The sequence below is a fragment of the Parus major genome, chromosome 1A, assembly GCF_001522545.3.
Source record: "Parus major isolate Abel chromosome 1A, Parus_major1.1, whole genome shotgun sequence".
Taxonomy (NCBI): domain Eukaryota; kingdom Metazoa; phylum Chordata; class Aves; order Passeriformes; family Paridae; genus Parus; species Parus major.
Genome location: NC_031773.1, coordinates 25,280,990 through 25,296,580, shown reverse-complemented (window position 1 = coordinate 25,296,580; position 15,591 = coordinate 25,280,990). Strand labels below are relative to the sequence as shown.

General features: G+C 39.9%; 1 protein-coding gene across 1 annotated transcript in view; it reads left to right on the top strand.

Moving 5' to 3' along the window:
* ZNF277 (zinc finger protein 277) overlaps positions 1 to 15,591 on the top strand; it is a 45,773-nt gene that overhangs the window by 16,819 nt on the left and 13,363 nt on the right. The window contains exons 2-5 of the mRNA XM_015628201.3: positions 1,732 to 1,930; positions 5,057 to 5,145; positions 7,000 to 7,082; positions 14,465 to 14,556. Of these exons, the coding sequence (XP_015483687.1) occupies positions 1,732 to 1,930; positions 5,057 to 5,145; positions 7,000 to 7,082; positions 14,465 to 14,556 (463 nt within the window). The remainder of the gene's footprint in view (positions 1 to 1,731; positions 1,931 to 5,056; positions 5,146 to 6,999; positions 7,083 to 14,464; positions 14,557 to 15,591) is intronic.

Below are 15,591 nucleotides of genomic sequence, written 5' to 3'. Positions count from 1 at the left end.
TTATTTCAGAGTCTTGGTAGAAAGTGGGGTAGAGCACTGATACATTAACTTATTCTCCTAGGAAAAAAGCTAAAATATTGTGAATTTTTAAATTGTTTTTCAAATTTTCCATGTGAGCAAATTACCACGGTCAGATTTAGTATACTTGCCAATGTATAACATGTATATGTGTTTTTTGTAGTGTGAAAGTTGCTTCTTCTATTAGTATATATATAGTAAATATTAATTAAGGTACCTTTATCCATTCATATTTTAAAAGTCACGTGTGACAAAATAACAGACTTGAGAGAAGGCCTTTTTCTTAACTCTTCAAATATCTTTAGAAACTGATGCCCAGGAGGTTCCCTCAGAATATCAGGAAATGGCACTGTGAGGTGTCTGAGCACTGGCGTAGGTTGCCCAGGAAGGTTGTGGAGTCAAAGCCATTTGCATGTGGTCCTGGGCAACCAGCCCTGGGTGGTCCTGTGTGAGAGTCCTCCTTGACCAGATGACCTCCAGAGGTCCCTTCCAGTCTCATCCATTCTGTCATTCTGTGAAATTTCATTTTTCTACAGAGGTGTTCATGTCACTGCAGGAATCCAGAGACACAGTTTATTCTCCTGCTGCACAAGCTAACTTCATAATGCAAGAGTTCTGGACGCCCATGTTTTCAGTTTTCAACTTCAAGAGGACAGGAACATGGGGATCTTTCTTCTGTTTACTCTTTGCTATCCAAAATTGATGTAGCTAAAATTGAAGTTGCGTGTTGAAATTGGCATTTGCTTCCAAGATAAACCCTAACCCAAGACTGAGGTATGACTAATTTGGAAAATGGACACCACAATTTACTTCTGGACAGCTGGAATTTGGTTAGGTTAATGGGGCCAACTGTTGAGCTCTCTGGGTCAGTGTTTCTTAATGAATTGTACTAATTCATGCCAATGGAAGAGCGTATGAATTTAGACCAGTGTTGTTTAAATGGGGAACACACACATATATAACCCCAGGACAGCATGTGGCAGTGATTCACCTCTGTGTGGTGTCACTTGAGGAACCTGTGTCTGACTGATACAGCATGGCACAAACATGGGCCATTGACCTTTCCACATGGAGCATGGCTGCCCCTTCCTCAACATCTATACAATTAGAAAGTGTTCCAGTGGGCATAAACGTCTGTGTGGCAGTAATCTTTGTCAAGGATAGTCTTCTGTCATAGAAGTAAAGTAAATTAGATGTTAATGGGGAAAAAAAAAGGCAAGACAAATGCATATCTTCAAGAGACAGTCAGAAAATCATAGAAGTATTCTGCAATAAATAAAAGTATAATTAGGAAAATTAACATGCCAAACAGCTTGTGCTATACAATCTAAATCTTTTCTGATACTCTGAGCAATTTGACTCAAGGAGCCACAAAGAGAGCAGCTTCATTCATATCAGCAGGTAGGTTAGATAGTAAGAAGAAGAAAAGTATATTTCCAATCATAAAATTTGTTTAGTAATAAGCAGAGCATTTGTGTGTGACTGACTGGAGTTTCGTTTGAGACAGACACCTGAGAACTGTCCTGTGCTGACCTCCCACTGTCCTTCTTTGAATCAGTGGAGTCAGCCTGCTTACATGCATCTTGCTCCTTAAGTGATCCATGCAACAAAACCAAGACTCAAACAGGTTTTACATGTACTACCTAAAAGTACTCCAAGAGCTGTACATTTAATTACTTAGTCAAAACTAATTATTATTTTTATTTATTTTAGATACTGAGTGTATTTTGGAGCCGCTGTCTCTGCCAGAAAGTCCAGGTGGTGTTGATGCTGTAGAAGGTCCTCCCTATGTGCCTTGTATTTTCTGCACAGAATGCTATGTCTTAGCAGAACAAAACCAGCTCCTGAAGCACATGATTATTGAACACAAGCTTGTCATAGCAGATGTGAAACTGGTTGCAGATTTTAGAAGGTAAGGGTTATATAATTTAAAATGAGTGTGTATGTGTGCAGATGTTATTGAAGGCTTTGGAAAAGTAAAGATCATCTATTTTAAAAGACATTGTGGGAGGATTTCTGTTAATTCTTCTTAGAAGCAATTTTCTGCTGGACTGTAAGGTTGTTTTCTTATTTCCTTCCCTCTCTCTAGTGCCTAGATGTTGCTGGGACTAGGGAGCTCAGTTTTAGAATACATGACAATCCCTGTGTTTGACATTTTTTTATATATCCTAGGGTCTTCTCAGGTCCTGCCACTAATCAACAAGTTGTGTGCAAACCAGATAGCTGGTTTTTAGCAAAGCCCATTCCAGACAATCAACTGTCTTAATGTGGGGTTTTATTTGTGTAGGGCAAGACTATTTCTACCCCTGTAGAATGTCCTAAATCTGTGTATTGTACATAGAAGCTGCTCGGAATAGGATCTCTCACATTCTGGGATGAAATTTGTTTGTGCTACCTTAAGGACAGTATTCCCCCATCAAAATCACATCTAATCCTTAACTGTGCTTCACAGTACTGTCATCTACATACAACTGTGACTCCTTCTACAGCTGTGTCATTGGTCATCTCACCGGGGTCACATTTGGCTTTCTCTTTCTTAACTTCCTGTAGCAGCTGGCATAGCCCCAGCTGGCTTATAACTTCAGAGACAAGGTACTTGCTTGGCATTTTGCTTTCCACAGTAATGTATGGGCCAGGAGGAAGGCTACCTGCCAGCCTATGGATAATTCTGTTGTAGTATTTAAGTGTTAGATGGCTAATTTCTCAACTAGAATGAGTTTTCTAGTAGGCCTTCTGTTACTAGTTACTCAAAGTCAAGACCTTGTGTCTATCAAGACTCAAAAAAAAGTAAAAATAAAATAAATAATACAATATAATTTATGAAGAGAAATGTAAGCCATATAAATTCTTAATCAAATGTATGAGCTTAACGTTGCTTAAAATTGAAAACTGATGGTGGTTCTTGTTTGCTTTTCTGCTGAAGGCACACAGAGAGAATGTACTGTTCTTTGGAGATAGTGCTAGGTTTTTTGGGTAAGTAAAGGAATTGGAGCTGCTCAGTCATGGACCGCCGGTCTAAGCATGCTTGGGGAAATTATTTTGCATTAATAGAAATGTATTTTAAAATCATCCCTTCCAAAAGTGCCCATTTAGATTCTTTTTGCTGCTAATGCAATTGGAAAGTAGCCAAATCTTATAGAAAGTGGCCCCAGGACATGGAATGATGGAATTGTTGCTCTGAAGTGTGCTTTCTCTGACTTGCTGTATTAGTAAAATAGTCTAATACTATGCACAAAAAAGAGAGTATATTCTGAAGTGTTGAACTGAGGTGTGAAAAATACAGGGATCAACTCTGCAAAGATAGTATTCTTTTTATACTTAGCAATGAGTTACAGCCAGCCTTAGGAATACATTTCTTGACAGAACTGCAAGAAGTGGATAAACCAGAAAAGATCAATGCTAATGGAAATTTTTTTAACTTCGAAGAGTACAGATAAGTTGGTATAAGGGCAGAGGGAAGAGATAAAAGGAATAAGCTTCAGCTTCATGAGGCAACATCATCACTCGTTCTGTCTCCCTAGAAATATCACAAGGCATTTGTTTTATCTGATCATTGATTATTTGGGTTAAGTATTATTATATGAAATCCCTTAGCTGTAATTTCCATGACACAGACAGTTGTGGGCAGTTATGGGTTTGTACCAGTGTTCATTTCTCTCAGTGCAAGGGACAGACATTTATTAAATGAGCTCTTGAAATCTCTCCATTTGCGCATTTATGTCCTAAAAGCTCAAGGATGACTTAGTCTGGAAGTATTGTCATTCTGTTTAGCAGCTCTTTCAATGTGCATTGCAAACAGGAGTAGGCAGGGGGGGAACTGAAGACTCACCTCTTTCTTACTGACATCTGATGATGCTGCTCAATGAGCCTCAGCCACTCGTGGTGGCTTCACTGTGCTCAGCTGTCTGCTGCACCAGAGGTTGTCCTCTCCATGTCAGAGGTAGCAGAAAGAAAGATGTGCTGATTCCTTGTGCTGCAGTTGAAGTCATCAAATATATTAGGTGAGAATGGTAGAGGCAGTGTGAGCCACTATGGGATGTGATAGCTGTGCAAAGTAAACTTAAACTTGAGCTTGCACAAGTATTAAAAGCTGCAGCTATTTAAAAATGCTCTCATAATAATGATTTCTGATTTTTTAATTATTCTTTTCCAGTTTGGTGTCTCATAATAAGAAGCAGTCATTGAATAGACTTTACCAACTCAAAACAAGATTTATATCATACATGAGTAAAAATTTAAGCAAGCACTTAAGCATTTTCAGATTATTTTTTATAGTAAAATTCTGAATAATTGGCCCAAGAGTTGCTTGGTTCCCTTCATCATATAAATGAAGTGATGATTTCCTCTTGGTTAGACAGTAGCTTCCTAGTTCAGTGGAAATCTAATCTCAGTCGTGTTCTGTTGATGCAGCTGTAATACCAACAAAGATAGTACAGAATGTTTTTAAACAACTGTTGTTGATGGTTAAACTTTCAAGATGTGTTTAAGTCTTTTCTTATTCTGTCTGCTGTCTTACCCCCAGGTGTTCAGGGACTTCATTTTTCTGTCTTTCCAAGTTGTCTGCCAAGTTACAGCTTTCACTGTAACTCCACAGGAGACCTGCCAAAACCTCACTTTCGTCAAGTTGTTGTTTTTACTGAGTTTCAGCTTCCTGACTGCATCTTGCAAAACACAGAGCACAATATTTTGGGAATTTGAGAATGCTCTGTAATATATCTTTTCAGTAAAGATGCATCTGAGTGGCACTTCTGTCTGAAGATGTCAATAGGTCACAGTGTTTATGCAAAGCTTGGTGCAAATCTGCTTATTGAGTTCTTCACTTTGACAGCGTGGTTAAACCCAGTTTAAGTGAAACTGAATTAATTTCATAATATTGAAAACTAATATGAAGGAAGAAAAAAGGGACATAGGAGTTAAAAAAAAATCCAAAAACACTTCAGAATTTAGAGGGTGAAAAAAAGCAAGAGCTAGTCAATTTTTTATTAAAAGTTTTTTGGTGTTTCCTTTTTCACTGATCGTCTCCCCCTTATTTTTAAAGCTACATCTTGTACTGGAAGAGGAGATTTGCAGAACAGCCTATCACAGACTTTTGTAGTGTGATAAGAACAAATTCAAAAGCTCCATTAGGTAAGTATGTTGCTTGCTTATTCCCTGGTGGCAGATCATGTGATAATTTCTGGCATGTACTGCTGCTTTGATCAGTCAGGTGTGTCTGACACTAGGTCAGAAAACCACCAAAAAGTCATGTTTAACTCTTAAGCACATACTTAAACTTACCTCTTCCAAGGATTACAACACGTGCTTCAGCACTGTGCTGAGTGAGGATGAGCTCAATGTCTGCTCAAAATGTGCTGTGAACTGGGGCCTGTTGCAAATCAAGGCCTGGAAGCAGAGCTGCTCACATCCTGGCTGAGGAGATGTTGGTACCCACTGCATAAAATATTAGTGATGGTCCTTCCAAAATTATGAGAAACATTCCCAGTGAGCTGTCTTTTCTGACTTCACCCTGCCCTGATGCTGCTAGTTCTTCTTGGAGATCAGGGCCACAGCCCCCTTCCTTTCCCCTGCCACAGTGCTCCCTGCCCCAAGAGTGTCAGGAGATGTTATCTGCACAGATACACATAGATCTTCACAGATACACATAGATCTTCACAGATATACATAGATCTTCACAGATACACAGATCTTCACAGATATACATAGATCTTCACAGATATACATAGATCTTCACAGATATACATACATACATCTTCACGAGCCACACAACTCTGCAGGTTTCTGGGTTCCAACACAAGTCTGAAACCATAGTTCACTGTTGTGCTGCATTGGTATGGTGGCACATTCCATCATAGAGACACTGTTGACTGTGTGATGGAAGTGTTTTTCTCAGAAGTAGCTGATACATTACTTTGGCTTTCCTTTTCTATCAGAAAAACACAGTTTACCTAAAATGGGTAAGAACTTGAGGGCTTTTCTGCATCTTTAGTTCTCAATGGAGATGCTAAAAGAGAGGAAACAATGCATACAGCTGGTATCAGAGATGGTTAAGAGGTGATAACTGAGTACAAAATGGATGAAAGTAAATTTTTTAATTATTCAAAATCATTTTAAGAAAAGTAGCCCTGGAAAACATGAAAATTACTTCAAAAATCATCATTCTGTTTCTCTTAAACACTTACTACTCAGTTTGAAGACTGCAAATCAAGCACCTGAATAGCAGAATTGTTACTCAATGATCCTTCTCTCTTTTTTTCTCTCTCTCTCTCTATCTCTGTCTCTCTCCCTCCTCCTCACCCTGTCCCTCCCCCCTCCAGAAAATCAGTCTTATCTCAACCCATTATCTTTTGCATTTTCTTACATGCTGAGTAATTTTAATACCTTTGAATAAAATTTGTTGCCTTCTTCAATTGGATATGACCATAAATAGTAAAAAGGTTACTAAAGATAAAATATGTGTAAAACATATGAGTAGAAATGTAAATTAGGCAAGTCTCAATGTATGGTACTGAACAGCTTTGTATATCCACAGGTGGAAAAATATTTGATGGTAAGAGGTAATGTTATAGATCAGAGCTAGGGGAGGATAAACCAAATTATGATAGCTACTGAAAACTGATAATTACTTAAGGAAATAACTAATAAGATAAAATTAAAGTTGATTTCATATTTCTTTCATGCTGACTTTAATCTGTAACCAGTATAAATGCTAATTGTTTTATGTGTCCAGAAGAACCATCAGAAAAATGAATAAAGCTGGTAGTGGAGGAAAGCTATGCAAGACTTTTGCCTTCATACTCCAATATAAATATGCACAAATATTTAAACATGTTTCATTAAATTATGAAATTAAAGTTACTGACTTTCATAGGCTAAAAATCACATTGTTAATGTATTCCAAAGTCTCAGGAAATTATCTGCCAGTAATATTCAAAGCAGCTGCAACTTCCCATTCCTTACTCACACTTTGTAATCTCTTAACAGAGGAACAGGACAATTATTTTCTTTTATGTGATGTTTTACCAGAAGACAGGTTACTCAGAGAACAGCTTCAGCAAAAGAGACTGGTAAGAAATTACCGTTGTTTCATTTTTTGAGGTAAATACTCCAATGGAATAATATATTGTAACTTAGGCATTTTAAAGTGAAAGGTTTTTTTGCTAGATGGCAAAATTCTAAATTTATTTTTTTTTTTAAGCTCATTTCCCTAGCTGCTGCACAAACATACACAATCCCATGTTCATAGATTTTTCCTTGGGATGAATTGTCAGTGTTCCACACAAGTGGAGAATACACCCAGAACAATGAAAAAGGTTGAGTGTGCTGAACATTGTTCTTGAAAGGATCTACAATGCATTGACACACTATCTTTCATGAAATAGTATACATCTAGGGAAATCAGCAAAATAGAACTTGGTGTGTGATACTGTGAGCAGAGAAGGTGATACTTACCTACAAAATCTTTGAGCAAGTTGTTTTTGTGCATTGACACTCCCTTTCACAGATTTCATTAATTCACAGTCTCATAGTCACAAGCACCACGGTTTGTGAGCCTGGCCAGTATTGTTTCTGTGAGATGCAAAGGACAAGAATTGCCAGCTCTTGAGTCCATGTGAACCATTCTGGTTCTTCTTGCCTGATGTCAGCCTAATATTTTGGACAGACCTTGCTGAACTTTTAGGCATTGTCAGTTCTGAATGCATGGTCCTTCAAGTTCAACTTGTGCTGACCAGTTTCCAGGAGTCATAGTCTAGATTGTTGGTCAGTGCTTTTTTTTCTGTTTTCTTGTTAGAAACACAAATATGGAGTCTGGTTTTGCTGTTGGGCTAATTTAGAAATGAATGTCACTTGGTACCTAGCAGCCTTGTTGACAGTCTCCTCATGTTAGGATGCAGAGTGTTCCGCTGGAGATGCAGAATACCCCATACCTGTACTCCGAGATGTTGGACTGCAGGCCTTATGGTCTTTACATAAATACATTCCTCAGTTTAGTGCTGGCAGCTGTGTCCTGAGAATTGTCAACACAGGCCTTTTAACCCTTTGTTATGCTGTTTCTTATGGTATATTACAAGTTTGTACATACACAGCATGCAAATAAAGATACGTTAAGTGATGTGCATTCAGAATGAAGGAGAACCTTACAAAATCCAAATTCTAGTCTTAGGGAAACTGGGATTGGCAGGCAAAATCCAGTTGGTTTAGCTACTCTGAGAGTGCTATTTCCATTTGCTGGGAACAGGAATATTCTTCAGCTTTGAAGTACATGACTAATCCCTGGAACTGGAGGAATATGTACAAGTCTTACACAGCTTTCCATAGGATCCCAGCTCCTGCAAAGGAGAAATGTGGTAGTTCTTCCACTGGGGATTTCCCATGGAGTTGGAGCTGCCTGAGCTGAAACCTGCATTCCTGTGTAGGCCCATTGGACTGGCATGGACTCAGAAAAAAACAGCTGATGCACTCATGCCTAGCATGCTTCCCTTCCAGAGCTATCTGGGATCAGTAAAAAAGGTTTGTCTAGATCAGTGTCTTACCCTTGACAGCAGCTAAGTGTCTCTGGTATGTGCTGGCTTCTGATCTGGTGGTGATTCTTTCCCAAAATAATCATTTGGTCTCCTGCAACAGGCAGGTCAAAAATTTCTGAGTTCAGCAATATGAGCCTCCAACTCTGAACCCACAAAAACTTCCAGGATCCCCACTACAGGAGTGGGTTGCACAGCCTAACCACACATTGGGAGAGAAGCATCTATTTGGTCCTTTGTTCATTTCACACCTGGCAGGTTTTTGTATTAGAAGAGATAGTGAAGAATTTGTCCTTAGTATTATCCAAACAATTTATGATTTGTCTCTTGATTTATCTGCCTTACATTATGTCTTTCATTAGTCCTGTGCTGGAGTGCACACTCATGGCAAAGAAGAACAACAGCATCCTGTTGTTAGGGCTGTGTTAAGAAGAGTGCTGCAGTCAGGTCAAGGGAGATGGTCCTTCCTCTCCACTCAGCACTGCTGAGACCACATCTGGTGTTCTGGGTCCAGCTCAGGCCTCCCCAGTACAAGGAAGATATGGACTTCCTTGAGCAACTCTGGAGCAGGGTCACAAAGATGCTTAAGGGACTGTGACATCCTACATACAAGGAAAGACTGAGACAGCTTGGACTGTTAAGTCTGGAAGACAAGGTTCACAGGGGAACTCAGTGATGTGATATAAGTGATGTGTGTAAGCACTCGATGAATGAAAAAAGCAGTCAGATTTTTCTCAGTTGTGCTCACCAACAGGACAAGAGGCAATGGGCAAGAATTAAAAATCAGGAAATTCCCCCTGAAAATAAAAAAATCACTTTTTTTTTTACTGTGGGGGTGGTCAAACACTAGAGCAAGTTACCCAGAGAGATTGTAAACTCTTACTCCGTGCAGACAGTCAAAAGAAAACTCAACACACTCCTGGGTAACCAGGAAGAGGTGACCTTGCTTGGGCGCTGGGGTTGCACTTGTTGCTCTCAAGAGATCCTTTGCAACCTCAGTGATGAGGTGATTTGAGGTTGAGGAATGCTGTTTGGTGCTTCTTCACAGTGCATCATTACTGCACTTCTCTGTATCTTTTATGGTTTTCAACAATTCTTTTGAGTTTGTGAAAGACATCCTGAATTTTGCATGTGGACATGCAGTCCAAAGTATATATCGTGTTTGTGGCTTTGAGGGAGGAAAAAGGGTTGTGACTGAGCATGCAGCTGATGTTTTCATAGCACCATCTTACTACAAAAAACACCTCCAGGCTGCTATAAATTGGACTGTACTTTTTTGTTTTTTAAGGGTCATTTGTTTCTGGTTTTGTGGTGTTTTATACTATGCAGTTCTGTACCAACTAAGCCTTTTCTCCACTGCAGTGCCAAGGGCATGAGGAGTCTGTTGGCAGGTGAGCAGTCTCATCTTCTCTGCAAGTAGACTTTTCCTCAAACTCTGGAATGAGCTTTAGTCCAAAGCAAGTGCTGGTTTTGTTTACAGGGTCATTAAATTAGGAAGGAAAGAAATACACATTCTTATTATGGTGCAAAATAGTTTGCAGTTATCGCTGTTTTGAATATCAGAATTGTATCCTCAGTTTTTACAGAAGGATTTTGTGAAATCAAGCTGCAGCTGTAGTTGGGGCTAATGGAGTCACTGCTTTAGTTACAGCAATAAAGTCTGTTTATTTTTTCATTTCCTTTTGCTGCAATCTGAGTGTTGACTTGCAAGTTAAATAGATATTTTGCTTTGTAAAGCCTTTTACCTCCAGACAAGTCCAGCAATTAGGAGTGAGCTGGCAAATGGGCTCATGTGAGTTGCGTAGAATAAAGACCAGAACTATACAACTTTTGGTGATTTTTCTGCAGCCTTTGAATCCTAACTGCTGTCTCCAACAGCAAGCCCAAACAAGGACAAATGCTGTCTTTAAAATGTGCTGCCTGAAGCATTTCATTCTGCAGTTTTGAAACTCCAGTTTAGGAATATTTCAGGCTGTATTGCAGCAGGGAGCTAGCCAAGGTGGATGTCATGCAGAGACATAATGGTGACTGTGATGTATTGAGAGAGGCCAAGGAATGAGCCTGAAGTAGGTTAGAGAGCACAGCTTGCTGAAATAGCTGAAAGGGATGTGAAATACAAAACAGATACGGTCTTTTGGAAAAACACAGCCTTGACAAAGAATTCATAGTTGTCAAGCACTACCAGGCAAGGAAGTCCTGGCAGCAAAACTAGAGATACATGGAGGGGGGAAGTGTCAATATAAATCACCTGGGTGTTTTCTTTAAATAAAAACGTAACATCCCCAAACCTATTTTTCATCCCCTAACCACACTTCCTACAACAGCGCTGACCTTGTCTTGCTGTCATGTATAAAGCTATTCACCTGACCAGTAGTTTTAGGAGAAGGGGCTTCTCTTTCCCCCAAAGATTAAAGATCCTGAAGAGGAGTTTTCACCAAGACTACAAGCTGTAGTAGCTTCCTAGGAAGAGCTGTTTGTATGATGCCCAGTTTGTCACAACCTTAAGCTGTGCCAAGATTTAGGAGGTTGAAGATAAACACTGAGAGGGATGGAGATGTTAGTCCAGTTTAGTGTAATGCAACACCAGAAGTGTTTACTGAGTAGCTGGTAATGTCTGCATGTTAAAACCTACTTCTGAATTCTGTAGGCCTTTCTTTGCCTACGTTGGGTATTTAATTGCTTTTTTCACTCTGGAATCTTGCCCATTCTCTCAGTTTATGAAGACTTGTCATACAAATAGTCAGAAATAGTTTTATCTGATTCCATAATGACTGTTGGGCAAATTATGTCAGGTCTAAGTACAATTAATGTCCAACCTATAACTATTTCTTATCCTTTGCCAATCCTGGTTCTTTTTTACTTTTGTTTTAAATGCATTTCTTTAATGGTTGTGACGTAATTAGACTGAAGCCCTGCATGATCCAAACATTCCTCTTTGCTCGTGTTTGGTCTCTTGCTGCATTGGATCTATGCTCTTTTTTTTCTTTGTTTCTGATGTATTTGAGGGTGGGGGAAGAAGATGAGTTTTTGCTATTTCATTTTACTGCATTAGCCTGTCTCCATCTTCTTTTGCTTGTCACCTTTATCCTGCTTCAGCTTGGCAGCCTGTGGTATGTGTCTAATGTAATTTCAACCCTCTTTTTCTTTTCATACATCTTTACATAGTTAGTTTTCATCATACCATGAAACTCATCCTCCTTGTTTTAATTGACTCAGCTTCCTGAATGAGCTATAAGAATGTCTTCTACATCAGTGTCACAGCACCCTTCAAAGGCTGTCATTTGACCTGTCATTGATTACAGCCTTTTCGGGTGTAGCTTTTAGCATGTACCACTTCAGTGGCTGAGTCAACTCAACAAGAGGAGCACTAGGGAAGGAGGGAAGAACCTAAGAGCAAATGGGACAGAGAGTTAGAGGAGCAATACCCTTGTACCTGTCCCAGTTAGTCATTCCACTGTTCCTTTTGAACCCGATCTCTGTGAAGGCTGGAATTAAGGCTGAGATACAGGAGAAAAAGAAGGGGGGAAAAAAGAAAACAAACACTTTTTTTTAATGTTTTGGGTATTTTTGTCTTTGTATCAACAATGAATCAATGCTGACATCCCCAAACATTCCAGGAGGTTGGAAGCTGGTGCAAGTATTTAAGCAAATTGCTCATTTTCCTGCCTCATAACTTCAGTGTCTGCTTGACATACATTACTAGAATGTCTCTGCTCAGAAAAATTTCTGTTTTATATAAGTTATTGTAATTGCTGCTCTTCCTTTGGAGTCCCAGCAGTGAAATAGAGGGCTGGAAATGTCTGTAGGGAAGAAGAGCAGCCTTGTTGCATTTCCTGTATTTGATGTGAGCTGGTGCTTTTAATTCCTCACCTGTCCAGGTATCCAATATGCTTTCTGGTTTTGAAAGTTCCCTGTAGCAATGAAAGATGCCAATATTTCATAAAAAGGAGGGTCTGCCTTGGAAAATAGTTTTTATACTCTGTTGAGTAAATTGGTAAAGCAACGATACTGGGTTAATCAGAGCTTCCCAGCTGCCAAGCCTGCTGGTCTAGGGGGAAATGGGAAGGGTGAGAGTAGAGTAGCAGCAGCATCATCTGTGTGGAGCATACAGTATGCTTCTCCTTCCTCCTCAGACATAACTGAGAGCAGCTGCCAGCAAGGGCTTCAGTAAGCAGTCTGGAGTCAGGCAGAAAAAAACTGCAGAAAACCTTTTGCCCTGCTAGTGAATTAAAATCAGGAAGCTACCTTGGAATGCCATTAATGAGGATGGGGGTGTTTCTATCCTAGTGTTTGAATTGTACACGATTGCTTTTGATTTCCATTTAGATTGTTTCCAGTGTTTTTTACAAAGTGTATACACTGTGTTTATGATGGTTTCAAATCCAGGGTTAGCCAAGCAGGGTCAAACATGCTGCTGAGTGGAGAGAGGGGCAGCTCCTCGTATCACAGAAAGCCCCAGTTTCTACTGATGTGCTATGGGACACTCACTGCCTACATGGAGCAGTCTTACTTGCATCTCTGCTGAAGGGCTCTGACAAGGTGTGCTCCATTCATCTCTTTCAAGAGTCAGCCCTAAAAAATAGGAATTTACATTTCCTGACATTTTGCATAACGCAGCAGTACATGAGCAGATACAGCCTAAAATGTGAGTGCATGCTGCTGAGCATGACTCCAACATAAAATGCACACCTTGTAGTACAAAAAAAAAACCAGAAGACCCCCAGCATTTGTATTTTCAGGGTAACAGACACTCAGCTACAGTTCCCAAGTGGTGTGGTTGAATATGGGCCCTGGAAGGGGCTGTGGCACAGTGTGCCAGTGTCCCCTGGCACCCACAGACCCCATGCCAAGTGCATCTCAGGTGCAGCACTCTCATACTCTTGACAGACATCTTCCCACCCCACTGCCCCTCACTGGGTGTAGCATGCTGATTTTGTGGAAGAGAAGTACACGGCACATTTGTTCGCCCGGTGTCAGCCTCCTGCCATCTCTCAGTGGGATGTGGTGTGATACATCCACACTGCAGGACACACTGGGGCCTTCCATCACAATAGCTCACGCTTTCCTCTCATTTCTTTTGGGGTTTAGGGGGTATGTCCTTCTTTTCTCTTTTCCTTTCTTTTATGCCTTCTCTGGAGTTTATCCAACAGGCGAAGCTGAATTCAGGTGGGCTCTGTGGACAAATTTGGGCATTAACCCACATAAAAGGGTTACCAAAGAGACAAGTGAGAAACACAGAGTTTCACTGCAGGTTCTAAAGAGATAAAGAGATTGAGAAAATCCCCTAAGAAATTCAGTCAGGATCCTGAATGTCAGAAAGCAGGTAGAAGCACCTTTATGTTGCACAGAACTTAAACCCTTTCCCAGTTATCAGTACTTAAAACACAAGCACAGAGTGGTATGGTGCTAGGCTGAAAACATGCAAAATTTAATCCAGACATTGATTGATCCATGTCCAAGATGATTATGGCCTTTCCACCTGAAGTACATAGCACCTGCACAGTATAACTGCACTGCTGCTGTTACAGCGATGGAGACAAATCACCTGCTGTTTGATTTTGTTGTTCTTAGGAATGTGCACCAAGTGCTGTAAAGTGTCTGACCCAGCCTGTTGCCCTATCTTAAACAGAGCCAGAGTGAAGGCCATGACCTTCTCCTTTTCCCAGGGTTTGGTATGTGCCACAGCTCCTTACAGGAACTGCCAGAGCTGTGTCCTGCATTAGGAATAAGCCCTCTAGGTTGCCTGCAGTTAGCCATGTAGGATTGAGTTTGCCATTCCACTAACGCCTGGTTTGTTCCAGCAGCACATTTGAATTTTATATGTTCATTGTTACCAGTAAGGATAAATATGTAGAATAAGCTTATGTGATGGCATGATTTTATGCTTATGGTTTTGTCTGAATAACTGTATCTCTTTCTTTTCATAGAGAGAAATTCTAGAACAGCAACAACAAGAGAGATATGACACAAGTTTTCATAGTGTGTGTATGTTCTGTGATCAAGAATTCACAGGAAACAGGTTTGTTTATTGCCCTGTTTGCTTTTGTTTTATTTTTTTATATCTACTCAGCATCTTTGTTTATATTTTCAGTGTCATTGAACCAGTTAATGCATAATGGTAGGACTCATAATTAACTTCAAAGTATAGTTTAAGTATTTCTTTCAACTAAAATGCCATTTTAAATAGATGTTGTCCTACTACTCAAACCTTTTTATTTATTCCAGTGCAATTAGTTCTACTACACAGTACACTGGAGTTGGGAATGAACCATTTTAAAGAGAAACTCTTCTTTGGCAGATGTTTTCATGACCAAGACAGCTGTGTAAGCCAATGTGATGGTTAAAAAAAATTTTTATCCAGTTGTACATTTTCTTATTTAAAGCTCACCTAACTAGTGTGAATTTGAGTATCAAATAAAAAAGAGGAGGGGAAAATTAGAGTGCGAACAGAGGGCTTTACAGCATCAGTCAAGTGTAAGAATTGCATTGAAATGCATGTTCCAAAGAAACTTAGTTTATTCAGAGTAAATCAGTTTCAGTTGGAGAGGCTAAGTCTGTTTGCATGGGTAGTTCTGGTAGTCTGGAAGGGTAGAAGCACCTGGGGTCATATTCCTGCAGGTCATCCCAATGTTCTGTGAGTGTCCCTCTCTACTGTCTGGTGACAGTAGAGGAACTTCATCCTCTGCTTCCTCTTGGGTGTGACAGGCATAGTGCATGTTTGAAAATCATGCCTGGACAATGGTAAAAGCAAGTGTCAACATTTGGTCTTTAGGCCTCAAAGGCAGAAGCTGAGGCATATAGAGAGGTTGTCCACCTAAGGAATTAACCAGTATATCTCTGTTAGAAGAATATCTTATTTGAACATCCTTTATGTTTATTTGTGTTCACTTTTGAGTGCCATTCATGTTGCTAGTGCTGTGTGAAGCAATATTGATGTAAAAGCGCATTGCATCCAAGAATTTCTGCTCTGCTAACCAGCATGGAGAAGTCTGACAAATGGCTTTTTAGAATGTGTCTCAGGAGGGTTGTTTGAAATGTGATTTGCTTATACAGG